Source organism: Bubalus bubalis, chromosome 5 (genome assembly GCF_019923935.1).
Source record: "Bubalus bubalis isolate 160015118507 breed Murrah chromosome 5, NDDB_SH_1, whole genome shotgun sequence".
NCBI lineage: Eukaryota > Metazoa > Chordata > Mammalia > Artiodactyla > Bovidae > Bubalus > Bubalus bubalis.
The window spans coordinates 120,067,375-120,080,541 of record NC_059161.1 but is presented as its reverse complement, the minus strand read 5'-3'; the positions used below and the strand labels follow the sequence as shown (position 1 = coordinate 120,080,541).

The 13,167-nt window shown below is 44.9% G+C and overlaps 1 protein-coding gene across 1 annotated transcript; it reads left to right on the top strand.

Annotated features, from left to right (window-relative positions):
- Nucleotides 1-1,092: 1,092 nt before the first annotated feature.
- LOC112577671 (pregnancy-associated glycoprotein 1-like) lies at nt 1,093-9,934 on the top strand. The gene is made up of 9 exons (XM_045165837.1): nt 1,093-1,193; nt 2,247-2,397; nt 3,383-3,500; nt 3,599-3,723; nt 4,916-5,109; nt 6,029-6,145; nt 7,803-7,944; nt 8,032-8,130; nt 9,821-9,934. Exons 1-9 carry the CDS (start codon nt 1,093-1,095, stop codon nt 9,932-9,934), a joined length of 1,161 nt encoding a protein of 386 aa, XP_045021772.1.
- Nucleotides 9,935-13,167: the final 3,233 nt, after the last annotated feature.

The window sequence follows — 13,167 nt, the reverse complement described above, 5'->3', positions numbered from 1 at the left end:
GCATGTTTACGATGGATTCAGTCTCTTTAAAAATCAACCAACATGAACTAAATTCCTCTCTGTCCCCACTGCACTCCCAAGTCTAGGCCAGAAACAAAAATCTGCAGAGACTGAAGGCTGATTCCAACACATCGCTGTGGAGATTTCATTCCACTGTTTTTTTGGGGGAAAAAATAATATTAGTTGCTAACATTAAAATCAGTGGATTGTACATAAATATCCAAACTTCTGATTCTCTTGAAAACATGGCCATCTGGCCTGCTTTCCAGCAAGGGTGAAGTGGAGGAAAAGCTGCACCCAGTGGTAAGGCTTGTGCTGCCCCTATTCCAACATGGCCACCTAGTCCTAGAACCATATCTCCTGCCTCCTGGGGCCATGGATTTGTGAGAACTAGACTTCTAGCTCTCTTGAGCTAATAACTATTTTTGTCTTGATCAACTTTGACTTTGAAGCCTTTAATCCACAACCTAGCACACAGTTCTTCCTTGTACAGTTGTTGGATGACATAAAATATCTTAAGGATGCATATGACATTTCTTCCAATACTGAAACCATGCAATTGAAGTACTGCTCGGCCCTAAATCTTTGATGCAGTCTGGCATCATAGGTGCCCCTGATGTCTGCCATTAGACCCACTACCTAAGCCAGTTGTGTGTCCCTGGGCTATCCCTGAAGTCTTCACTTTGCCATTCGACAACTTATCCTCCTAGTAATCTCCTCTCCAACGAAGACAGCAATGCATATTTCATGAAGTGGCTAGGAAGATGACATGAAATGACGAGTGTCGAGCATCACCCCTAGTATCCATTTTCATGATGTTCTTAGCTGTTTTTTCTCCAAGTAGGAAAGGTTCTCTGTCTTCTTAGATGTCCATGCAGATCAGTTTGATTTTCCAGCCAAGCTTCAAAGAAGAGATTACAGTTCAATTCTCTGTATTCTGAAAAGCTTCAAAGGCCATTTGCCAAGGACACTGATGCAGGTAAAGATTTTATCTAGAGTTTTTTTTTTTTTTCCCAGATCTTTTAGTGGCCTAAAGGAGAAAACTAGGGTAGGTCAGAGCATATATAACCAGGGGCTCCTGGTCACCACTACATGCTACAAACCCAAAGTTCCCTGATTACTTGGAGCCAGGAAAGAAACATGAAGTGGCTTGTGCTCCTCGGGCTGGTGGCCTTCTCAGAATGCATAGTCAACTAAGTATGGGGACTGTAAGCCACATCATATTCCTTTCTCGGATTTTTCTTTCATCTGATTATTCTTCCACCCATCAGGTTTAGAAGGTAATGAAGTATTTCCCTAAGAATCTTAAAGTTCAACTCTTTATTATGGATAAGTAACTTGCTATAGGAACTGTGGATCCCAAGGTCTTGGTGTAGATTTGGGTTGCACAAATCTTGGGGTCCAGTCATATCATGACCTATTGAAAATGCAACTCCTTGCAACTGTTCAGTGCACAGTCTATGAAGATGTCAATGTGGTACTGTGGAATAGCACTTTTCTACATTTTTTTCAACATGTCCTCTTTTTTCCTGGTCTATGTCTGCATCTCTGTATCACTGTCATTTATTTCTCCATCTCTTTGGAAGTCACTGGGAGTGTGTTTCTCTTTGTGTTGTTTTCTTTTAATTTTTCATTTGACTCGTGCTTCCTTCTCAAGCCTCTGAATTTCCCTTATTGTTCCCTATATCTTGGATTCATCTTTCAACTCTCTCTTCTCTTTCAACTTGGAGAAGATACACTGTTTTACACTGTTTTATATCAGACAAGCAGTGTGACCACAGCCAACTCAAAAACCTCTTGCATTTCAAATTGCTCCCTTGTAAAAGAGGATAAGAGTCCCCCTTCTACCTCCTTCCTTGAGGTTCTATAAGAAGGAATGAGTTGATGACAACAACAATGCTAATGGCTGTAATTGCTGAGACTTCCTATTTATCAGGTACCTTATATCCATCACTTCACCTATCCCCAAGGTATTCTATTTGGAGGGTTTGTATTGTTACAGTCCACCATTTTACCAAAGGGGAGATTGAGACAACACATTGTCATATATCTTACCCAAGATTGCAGAACAGAACCTGTATTGAAGTCTATGTCTTTGCCATGGTATATGCATAAGATTCTGATAATAATGTGCTTCATAAAATGATTAGACAATATACAGGGCTGTTACAATGACAGTTATACCTAAACACTCAGAGCTAATTGTAGCATCTTCTTTGTTTTCTTTGTCAAATGCTCGGTGAAAGAATACCTCTAAGGAGAGTGAAGACCGTGAGAAATACCGTCAGTGGAAAAAACACGCTGAACAATTGCCTGAAGGAGCATGCTTATAGACTGTCCCAGATTTCTTTTCGTGACTCAAATCTAACTACTCTCTCGCTAAGGAACATTATGGATGTGAGTATTTTGGGAGGATGGTGCTCCACAGCACCCACTGTTGGCTCTAGCCTAGCACTTGGGCTCATCTGGAGATGCCAGGAGGGATGTTGGGGTTGGGGTTCCTGCAGGAGGCAGAGACACTGGAAAAGAGGGACCCCACCCAGAGGAGAAGGCACTCTCATCCTCAAATGTTGGTCTTTGTGACTGGGCCCGGCAATTACCAGGTGGCATGTAAACATCCATTTCTGTGTCAAAGATGTGTCATTAGTTTGAGGGTGATTGTTCCTTCTGAACTAAGTGAGCCACTCAGTTATAGATGAAGAGTTAATCGTCACTGATCAAAAGGTGGAATCAACTGCAAAGCAACTGTGAATCTCCAGGTAGAGGAATTCAGTTTCCACAGATGCAAGAACCACAGCAGGAAAAAGTTACTGAACCTGTATTCTGAGTATGGCCATAAGAATTATTTTGTTTCCTGTTTTTAGATAAGAAAAAGGACTTATTTTGTCTTCAAGATGTCTTCAAAAATGCCCATGCCAGCCTGAGAGATAGGCAAAGAGTAAATACATGTCAAATGAAAAGGTCAACTGTGTGCTGTTGATTGGATGTGGTCTGAGTTTAGAGGGAGTGGCTGGGGTTGACCAAGAAGACCTCCTGGAGAAGTGGGTGCTAAGGCTGGGCTTGAAGAGACTACAGAGCTTCTCAAATGAAGGCACCAGGACTTCCCTGAGTGTCCAGTGGTCCTGGAGGCCCAGTGGTTATGCCTCTGGGCTTTCCATGCAGGAGGTACTACTTCAACGCCTGGTGATAGAATCAATATCCTGCATACAATGTAGCGCAGGAAAAATATATCAAATGCAGATACCTCGGTGACCAAAGTCTGTGAGCTGCACGGTGGTTAGAAAGTGATCTCAAGAGATATGTGACACCCAGAGGGAGGCATCAGTGTGGGAATAGAGGGTAGCCAGTTCTGCACTAACCCAGTCCTTCCTTCTCCCTGTAGATGCTGTACATGGGTAACATCACCATTGGAGCACCCCCTCAGGAATTCCAGGTTGTCTTTGACACAGGCTCATCTGACTTGTGGGTGCCCTCCGACTTTTGCACTAGTCCAACCTGTTGTGAGTACAGACACCCTGTACCTGGACCATCCTTCACTTGCCCTGCCACCATGTTTCCACCCTTGACACCTGATGACACTCATCTCTTGTGTCTGCAGCTATACATGTTAGGTTCAGACATCTTCAGTCTTCCACCATCTGGCCTACCAATAAGACCTTCATCATCACCTACACATCTGGGAGAATTAAAGGAATTGTTGTTCGTGACACAGTTCGGGGAACAGTGTAAAAAATGCTGAGTCAGGACTGGCTATGGAGTTACCACTGCTTGCAAAACAGATGCAGGATCATCTGGCAGGACCCTTCCTAGCCTAACTCCTATAGATATTGGCCATCTTATCCACAGGGTCATGTCTCTGGGGAGGCAGGGCCCATGGTACACATGAGCAAACAAGTTAGCTAACCCAGGAAGTGGCTTGAGGTTTGGACTTGAAGCTCCTCTGCCTATGAGCAGTTCAAGGTTCATTTTGCTGGGAACGAGAAGAAGGGATAAAGGAACCCACTTTTATATTCACAGACTGTTCCAGGCACTTTCAGGTGATAACTGGTTTAATCCTGCAATGACCCCACACAGCAGTTACTCTGATTAGCTCATGAAACATATGAGAAAACTGAGGTGCATACAGCAAGGGCCTTGCTGAGGTCACACATGTGGTAAATGGTGGAGTTAGGCTGGCTTTTCAGGACTGAAGTTACTGTGGGGTATTTGGGGACAGGATAAAACTGATTTGTGGACCCTGGGGGCAGTCAAGGGCTTCAAGTATCCAGAGTTGAAAACTGGGGGCCTGAGAAGTCAAGGGGCCTGAAAAATGAGTTCTCACTCTAGAGGACCCTTGAGCGTCTAATAAACCTATGGCCTGCCTCCCCCAAAATACTTGAGTTGCCCCCCTCTCTCTCTTTCTCCCTCATACACACTCACAGAAACATACACATACCCCTAAAAGTGAATTCTCCAGGCAGTAATTTCATAGAACCCTACAAGCAATATTGTGTTTTTGGCTTCTGTCTTCCTGGGCAGATGCAGAATCCAAAGTACATTACAAAGAATGCAGTCCATTCCTGTCATTAGGTCACAGTGATGCCAAAGAGAAGGCGCTCTTGCTCTTGATTGTTTTTTCTATAAAGTGGCACCAGTGGGACCTGGCCTGACTCTTGGTCACACCACCTGTACAGAATCCACGAGGCCAATTTGGCTCACATGGGTGGTGTTTTTCAGAGGGGCAGATATTTTAAAATTCACAGCCTCTCACAAATGGAACCCAAATTTCCCTCCCAGCTTGATCTAACTGTCGGTGGGCCACCAAGGACAGAGCCCAGCTTCAATTATTCTCTGAGCATCTAATGGCAATGCACCCCTGCCCAGTCCTAGCCCCTCTTCACGTATCTATAAGTGGGAACACCCTTCTCTCCCACAGATTGGGGACCTTGTAAGCACTGACCAGCTGTTCAGTCTAAGCCTGGTGGAATACGGGTTTGATGGTATACCTTTTGATGGCATCTTGGGCTTGAACTACCCAAACATATCCTCCTCTGGAGCCATCCCCATCTTTGACAAGCTGAAGAATCAAGGTGCCATTTCTGATCCTGTTTTTGCCTTCTACTTGAGCAAGTAAGTCTGAGATGGACAGTCCCTTTCTCCAAATTAGCTATAAGATGCTTTCAGTTGCATGAAAATTATAGAACACTTGATAAAGAAGTATCCTGAGTGATAATCTAACACAGATAACTATGGCCCCAGGGTCCAACTGGCTTCACCCCTGGCTTTTATAAATAAAATTTTATTGGAACACAACTCTACTACTGGGCTCAAGGCAAAATGGTCTAGGGGAGTGAGTGAGGAGGAAGGCTAATGGAAGGCAACAGGAAACAAGTTGAAGGAAAAAGCAATATGATTTGCTTATGAATTTGATAAGGAAAGAAGAAGAATTATTTTGGATATCTTTTCTTCCTCATTAACATTCCACTGGGAGCCCAGGACCAGCTACCCAATTTGTAGGAGCCAGTGAGAAACAAAAGTGTGGGACACAAAAGTGTAGGACCCCCTTGTTCAAGAAATATTAGGCATTTCAAGACAGGGAGAGTAGAGGTGGGGTCCCTTCTGAGTGTGGGGCCCTTTGGACAGAATAGGTCACAGGCCAGTGGAGCCAGCTCAGGGTGACCTGAACCCACACCCTTAGAACTCCCAGGCCTTGATTTTCCTGAAAAATGACATGGTGGACAAGGGGAAATCCAAACACTTCAGCACCCTGTCCTCTGAGGGTGTCTGAGCACTCAGGTTGCTGGGGGTCTAGGGAGTCTTCAGAAGACATAGTGGGTGGAGCCCAGCCAAGTGATTCAGCTTCTAACCTCCTCTGTGCCACTCATTAGCCAGTAACAGACCTTACTCTGGATCTCAGTCTCTCCTAGGTGCTATTTCTGCATCTGTATATGGGGACCTTATTAGGGCCTTGATGGGTGAACAAGCACAGCTCTCAGACAGTGCTGTTGTTACTGTCTCCCAGGGGTTCCCCCAACACTTGTCTCTACAGATACAAGCAGGAGGGCAGTGTGGTGATGTTTGGTGGGGTGGACGAATGCTACTATGAGGGAGAGCTCAACTGGGTACCATTGATCCAAGTGGGCGACTGGATTGTACACATGGACTGGTAAGCCTCTCCCTCTGAAGGTCAGCCCAAGTGATGCTCCCACTAATTTTCATGGACACAGGAAGACACACACAAATGCATTCTCAGACACACAGTCATACAGACATATACGCCACACACAAGAACACAGACAGACACACAGACAAATGGAAACACACAAGCAGACACATATAAACATACCCAGAGACACATAAAAACATGAATAGCTAGTCAGAGACACACAAGCACACACAGAGACATATACAAACACACACACACAAATACACAAACAACCCATGGGTTAATAATCCCCAGGCCTTCTGAGCAAGGCTCTGACCGGGGTCCTGAAAGGGTCAAGACAGGTCTGTTCCGCTTGGAGAGTGCTGCACCCACTGCCCTTTGAGGTGGGGAGCATGGTTAGAGGGCTCTACAGTGTGGTGAACAGAGGATCAGGAAGAATTTCTCCAGCCTGAACAGAGTTATGATAAGATGACCAAATGTCCAGGGCTACATAGGACATAAGAAGTTCTCAGTACATGTAAATGTCATTTTAAATCAGGGACAGCCATGAGAAAATGGGGAAAACTGGTTTTTTTAGGGAGCAGCTACCTAGCAGTGGAGAGAGGTTGGCTGCAGTCTTAAGACATGAAAACATCTAATAAAAAAGACACCGCACATTCTTGGGCATGCAGTGGGAGGGGCTATAACAGAGAATCAGGTAGGTGGGATCCAGGAGTGACCTGAGGACAAGAGGCATAATTGACAGTATTCTGTGTGATACCCTCAGACAAAAGCTGATCTGTCCTTTGGAGTTTCTGTGGGCTAGTCATGTATTTCCTGGCCAGGGTCTCAGGGTCTGAGCTGGTTGTAGGAGCAGTGCTGGGAGACACCCTCTTCCAGAGGAGCCCCTCTCTCCCCCTACTCTGAAAATCTGCTGCCCCTACAAATCTACATCTTCACTCTGTGTGTGACCCGTTATTTGTTCCCCACCAGATACAGCTCTCTGGAGGTTCCTTATTGTTTCTCAGTCTTCATTCACTCATTGAACAGAGAAGCATTGGGCATCCACTGTGTGCCAGACACTTTAGGGAGGCAAGGAGAATAAAACTTGCCCTCACATCTAAGAAGGCAGAGGTACATGAAGTGACTCACCCACATAGTGAATTTTGACTTTGGTACATGCTAGACATGAGGGGGAGAGGGCAATTGCAACCCACTCCAGTACTCTTGCCTGGGAAATCCCAGGGATGGTGGAGCCTGGTGGGCTGCCCTCTATGAGGTCCCACAGAGTCGGACACGACTGAAGTGAGTTAGCAGCAAAAGCAGCAGCAGACGTATGGAAGATTCTACAGAGAGTGACCAAGTCAGGAGACTGATAAGCACCAGGGGAAAGACTTCCCAAAAACAATACAATTAAGGTGTAACCTGGAAGATGAGAAGAAATTTGCTAGTCAAAGTGGAGTGGAGTCTTCTAGGAAGAAAGATCAGCTTGTGTCAAGGTACAAAAGATCCTGGTGTATTCAAATACTGCATTCAAGGATGTCAAGAAAGGTGCTGTGTCGAGAGCAAAGGAAAGAGGGCAAAAGATGAAGTGCTGTTTAGGAGACATTCGGGAAGGGGGCAACTCTGGGGAGACTCAGAGTGAACTTGATGCCGGCTTTCTTCCATTGTCTCTCAGCATCTCCATGAAAAGAAAGGTTATTGCTTGTTCTGGTGGCTGCCACGCCATTTTTGACACTGGGACATCAGTGATTGAAGGCCCAAGTACACTGGTCAATAACATACAGAAGCTCATTGGTGCCACACCACGGGGTTCCAAGGTGAAGGCTCATGCGCCAGGGTCACTCCCAGTCTCCACGCACAAGAAGAATCTCCAGGGCCAACCTCTCTCCCTCTCTCTCTAACAGCACTACGTTTCATGTTCTGCAGTCAATACCCTGGCCTATATTATCTTCACCATCAAAGGCATCAACTACCCAGTGCCAGATCGAGCCTACATCCTCAAGGTGAGGGGCCAATACTGAGGGTTTGTTCTCAAACTGGAGCTTGAAGGAACCCTTGGGCTGCTGCTGGGAGGAGGGCGCCCTCTGGAGGCCATGTCACACCATTGCAGATGCTGCTGAGCCCTGTGGCTGGGCCAGTGCCTCCCACAAAACCAATCACTTGAGAGTAAAGGGCCGTGTGGGACACTGATCTTCCAGAAATAAATGTGGAGACGCCATACCATGCTGGCATGGTGGGAGTCAGGGAGAGGGGAACACTAAGGTTCACAGTCCAATATGAGCTTCGATTCAATCTGAACCCTTAGATGCAAGAACATGAAAGTCAGCTCTAGCAGTCCCTGAAATAGGCCATGTTACAAGGAGAATGGCTGGGGACAGTCCCAGTGTGATTTCCCAGCATAAGTTAACAGTCTCCCTTCCCTTCTCACAGTTTTCCTGGTTTGGAAGATAAATTACATGGTCAGCCTAGTTGTTGGCTGTGTCTTTCCCTTGTTCTGGCTAGGTGCCTCCTTTGTGAGTTGGGGTACCTGACACCTCTGTGTGATGTTGGATACTAAGGTGAATAAAGGGTGCACAGTGACTGCTCAGCCCCGGCACAGGGTGGAGGCTTCATGTCAGCTCCCTGTGAGAGTTCAGAGCAGGCTGATGGGCTAAAAGAAGGATTTGAGGAAGAGAGGAAATTTCAGGAATTCTAAAACCACAAACTCATTGAGCCATATGGAGGGTTGCTTGGTGCTGGGCAAAACTGCACTGGATTCCATGCAAATGGCATCTCAAGGTGGTCTGCACTGGGGTACTGGGGACTTACTAGGGGTGATGAGGGCTATGGACTGACCAGTGGGGATGGGGAACCAGAGTACTTTACCCACCCAAGCCTGGAGTGGTCAAAGAGGGTGAGTGTGGGCCGAAGGAGGCTTCTCAGATTTCCTGAGTTAAGTCTTCAAGAACGTGTTGTGGGCACAGCTCTATTTAAGATGGATAACCAACAATGAGTTGCTGTGTAGCACAAGGAACTCCGCTCAGTTATATGACAGCCTGGATGGGAGGGGTGTCTTTCAGACCAGGATACCCAGATACATAGAGTTGAGTCCCTTTACTTTCCACCTGAAACTCAGAATATTGTTAATTAGCTATACTCCAATACAAAATAAAGTTTTTTAATAAAGTATGGATTGTGCTGATGCAGGAGGAGAACTCACATTCTCTGAAGAGAAAAAAAAAAAAGAGCAGTAGCCAGAAGAAAAGAAACAGGGAGTGAGGGGAACTATGGACACACTTTTTCTTTTCTAAATAATTATATTGAAGTGTGGCTACTCTTCAGTGTTGCATTAAGTTCTCCTGCACAGCAATGTGACTCAGCTATACACATAAAAATATATTTTTTCTTATTCTTTTTCATGTGGTTTATCACTGAATATTGAATATAATTCCTTATGCTCTACAGTAGGACTTTGTTGTTTTTCATTCCTCTGTTTCCCCAACTCCCAGTCCTCCACTCACCACACCCTTCCTCATGGCAACATGTCTTGGGCCTCTTTGGTTTTGGATGAACTCTCATATCCCCTGCTGCTGAGAAAACCCCTTGATACTTACCAAAAGAGGGAAATAAAACAAAGAATTGTGCTGAGTCTGGATATTGGGGAGAGTCACTGGTAAGGGCTCATGCTAACTGGTGTGTGTTCGGCACCCCCAGGATTCTAGAAGACACTGCTACACAACCTTTGAACAGAACAAAGTGAGTTCATCTAAAGAGACCTGGATCCTGGGTTATGTCTTCCGGAGGCTGTATTTTTCCGTCTTTGATTGAGGAAATGACAGGATTGGCCTGGCATGGGTAGTGTAAATGCTTGGAGTGGTTCAGGTATCAGTAAGGCGACTCCTAACACACACTCACTCACACTTTAAGCACTACTTCCCAGGATGCTGGTGAACTGTATTTGGTGATCTGCACACCCTATTCTCAGTAAAGAATAAAGGGTTTCACTCTTAGTGGTGTGGACACAAACGGTTGCCTCTGTTTGTGTCTGGGAGTGAAGGATCTAGAACCAAGTCTGAATCAAAATGGAGAGAAGCCCTACTCCAACTGGCTTCAAGGAAAAGGGAGACTCACTGAGATGATTCTGGGAATTCAGGACAGAAGAATCAGATACAAATACAAATATCTCAGCCCAAGAAATCAGAAGTCATCAATTCTCTCTCACCTTCGCTCTTTCCCTTCCCTCTTCTTTGATGGTCCCAGCCTGACCACTTTCTTCCTTAAGGCTTCTACACCTAGTGAGGGAGTCCAAGCTACCTGCCCTAGGGCTTTAAATCCCAAAAGCATCACCTAGTAAGGAAAGAAGATTGCAAATATCAGAGTTCAAGGGTGTTCTATGAATGACCCACCTCAAGTCACATATACAGACAGCCCCAGATCATCCATCCTGGCAGGGACATAGGGTCTTATGACTGGCTTTGCATGGTCTCTGGCTCTGACCCAGCCACACACATGATTGTCAATTTCCCCCAGAACTACATGACTGAAGCTGGGGAGAGGCAGCCCCAAGGATAATGACTGGTAGATACTCTAGGCCATGGAAGAGTTTGTGATGACCCACCAACTCCACCACCTCCTCATTCAGAGGAATTATAAGGAGTAATGAAATAGACTCTCTTCATCCCATCTCGGATGATCTTATCACTGGGCTTGTCCTCCAGGGGATTTTGGGTGAGGTACTTCATGCAGAGATGGTTCCCTCTTGTTCCCACACCCCAGTCACCAGCTCTCTGCCACATATGCCAGTTCTGTCCTTTCCAGTCCTACTTGGTAAGCATTTGCCCCAGTGGATTCCTGAGCCATGCGCCTTCTCCAGGGCCCAGAATGCCCCTTCCTTGTCCTCCAATGCATGTATGCAATGCATGTAACAGGGGACCCAGGGTACGCAGAGAATTCAGCCTTTCTGAGCTTCTTCCAGGGGTGGAGCTACAAACTATTTGCTTGGAGCTGCCATGGTTAGGCTCTTTTGCAGTGGAAGCATCTGTTCTTCCCATCTGAAGGGCCTCAGTAGATGCCTCAGCTGAGACAGCAGGGGTCACAGGTTGATTTCCTTTCAGATTGACTGGTTTAATCTCCTTGTTGTATAAGGGACTCTCAAGAATCTTCTCAAGCACCACAGTTCAAAAGCTCAGTTTTTTGCCATTCACCCTTTCTTATGGTCCAGATCGCACATCTGTACCTGATTACTGGCAAAATCATAGCTGTGACACTGCAGACCTCTATAGCAAAGTGAGTCTCTGGTTTTTAATACACTGTCCAGGTTTTTCATAGCCTTTCTTCCTTCCAAGGAGCAAGTGTCTTTTAATTTTGTGGCTGCAGTCAAGGTCCATAGTGGTTTTGGAGCCCAAGAAAACAAAATCTCCCACTGTTTCCACTTTTCCCTCATCTATATGCCATGAAGCAGTGTGACAGGACGCCATGAATGTTGAGTATATTTTTGTGAATTTTTTTAAATGTTGAGTTTTAAGTGAGTTTTTGCATCTCTCTTTCTAAGAGGCTCTTTAGTTCTTTTTGGCTTTCTGCTATTAGGGCAGTGTCATCTTCATATCTGTGGATGTTTATATTTCTTCCAGCAATCTTATTTCCAGCTTTGGATTTATGCAGTCCAGCATATTGAATGATGTATCCTATATAGAAGTTACATAACCAGAGTGAGAATGTAAACGTTGTCACTCTTCTTTCCCAGCTGTAAATCTTTCAGTTGTTCCATGTCTGATTCTAACTGCTGCATTTTGAGCTACATACAGACTTTTCAGGAGACAGGTAAGGCGATTTGGTATTCCCATTTCCTTAAGAATTTTCTGCAGTTTGTTGTGGTCCACACAGTGAAAGGCTTTAGCATAGTCAGTGAAGCAGACGGAAATATTTTCTGGGATTCCCTTTCTTTCTCTATGATCCAATGGATGTTGGCAATTTGATCTCTGGTTCCTCAAACCAGTTTGTACATCTAGAAGTTTTCTGTTCATGCTGTGTTGAAGCTTAGCTTGAAGGACTTTGAACATTACCTTGCTAGCAAGTGAGATAAGAGCAATTGTATGATAGTTTGAACACTCTTTGGAATTGCCTTTTTTTGGATTGGAATGAAAAGTGATATTTTCCAGCACTGTATCCACTGCTGTGTTTTCAAAATTTGCTGAAATATTGAATGCAACACTTTTACAGCCTCATTATTTAGGATTTTTAAACAGCTCAACTGGAATTCCATCACCTCTCCTAACATTGTTCATAGTGATGCTTCCTAAGGCCCACTTGACTTCATACTCCAGTATATCTGGCTTTAAATGAGTGACCCAAACATCATCCCTATCCCGGTCATTATGACCGTTCTCATACAGTTCTTCTGTGCAATCTTGGTACATCTTCTAATCTCATTTGCTTCTGTTAGGTCTTTGACTTTTCTGTCCTTTATTGTGCCCATCCTTGCATGAAGTGTTGTTCTGGTAGCTCCAATTTTCTTGAAGCAATCTATACTCTTTACAATTCTATTATATTCCTCTAATTCTTACAGTGTTCACTTATGAAGACTTTCTTATATCCCCTTGCTATTCTCTGGAAGTCTGCTTTCCATTGAGTATATCTTTCCCTTTCTCTTTTGCCTTTCACTTCTCTTATTTTCTCAGCTGTTTTTAAGGCCTCCTCAGGCAACCCCTTTTCCTACTCACATTTGTTTTTCTTGGGGATTGTTTTTGTGAGCAACTCCCATACAATGTTACAAACCTCCACCCATAGTTCTTCAAGCTACCAGGCCTATTCCCTTGAACCTATTTTTCATCTTCACTATAAATTGATAAGAGATTTGATTTAGGTCATCAAATGTTCTACTGGTTTTCCTTACTTACTTCAGTTTAAGCCTGAATACTGCTTGCTTCTGCCTAAGCATTGTTGCCACATAACCACCCACCACTCCCAGTGGGTGTGGAGCAAAAACACACAATTTGAGGACTGTTACCCTGGGTTTGTGCTTGGCTTTTCATGTGCTTAGCTGTGTGACCTGGATCAAGTCC

Coding starts and splice junctions, on each gene's coding strand:
- LOC112577671 (XM_045165837.1), top strand. CDS start 1,093: ATGCTACAAACCCAAAGTTCCCTGATTACTTGGAGCCAGGAAAGAAAC. Junction 5,110..6,028: donor TTTGCCTTCTACTTGAGCAA/GTAAGTCTGAGA, acceptor TTGTCTCTACAG/ATACAAGCAGGAGGGCAGTG. Junction 6,146..7,802: donor TGGATTGTACACATGGACTG/GTAAGCCTCTCC, acceptor ATTGTCTCTCAG/CATCTCCATGAAAAGAAAGG.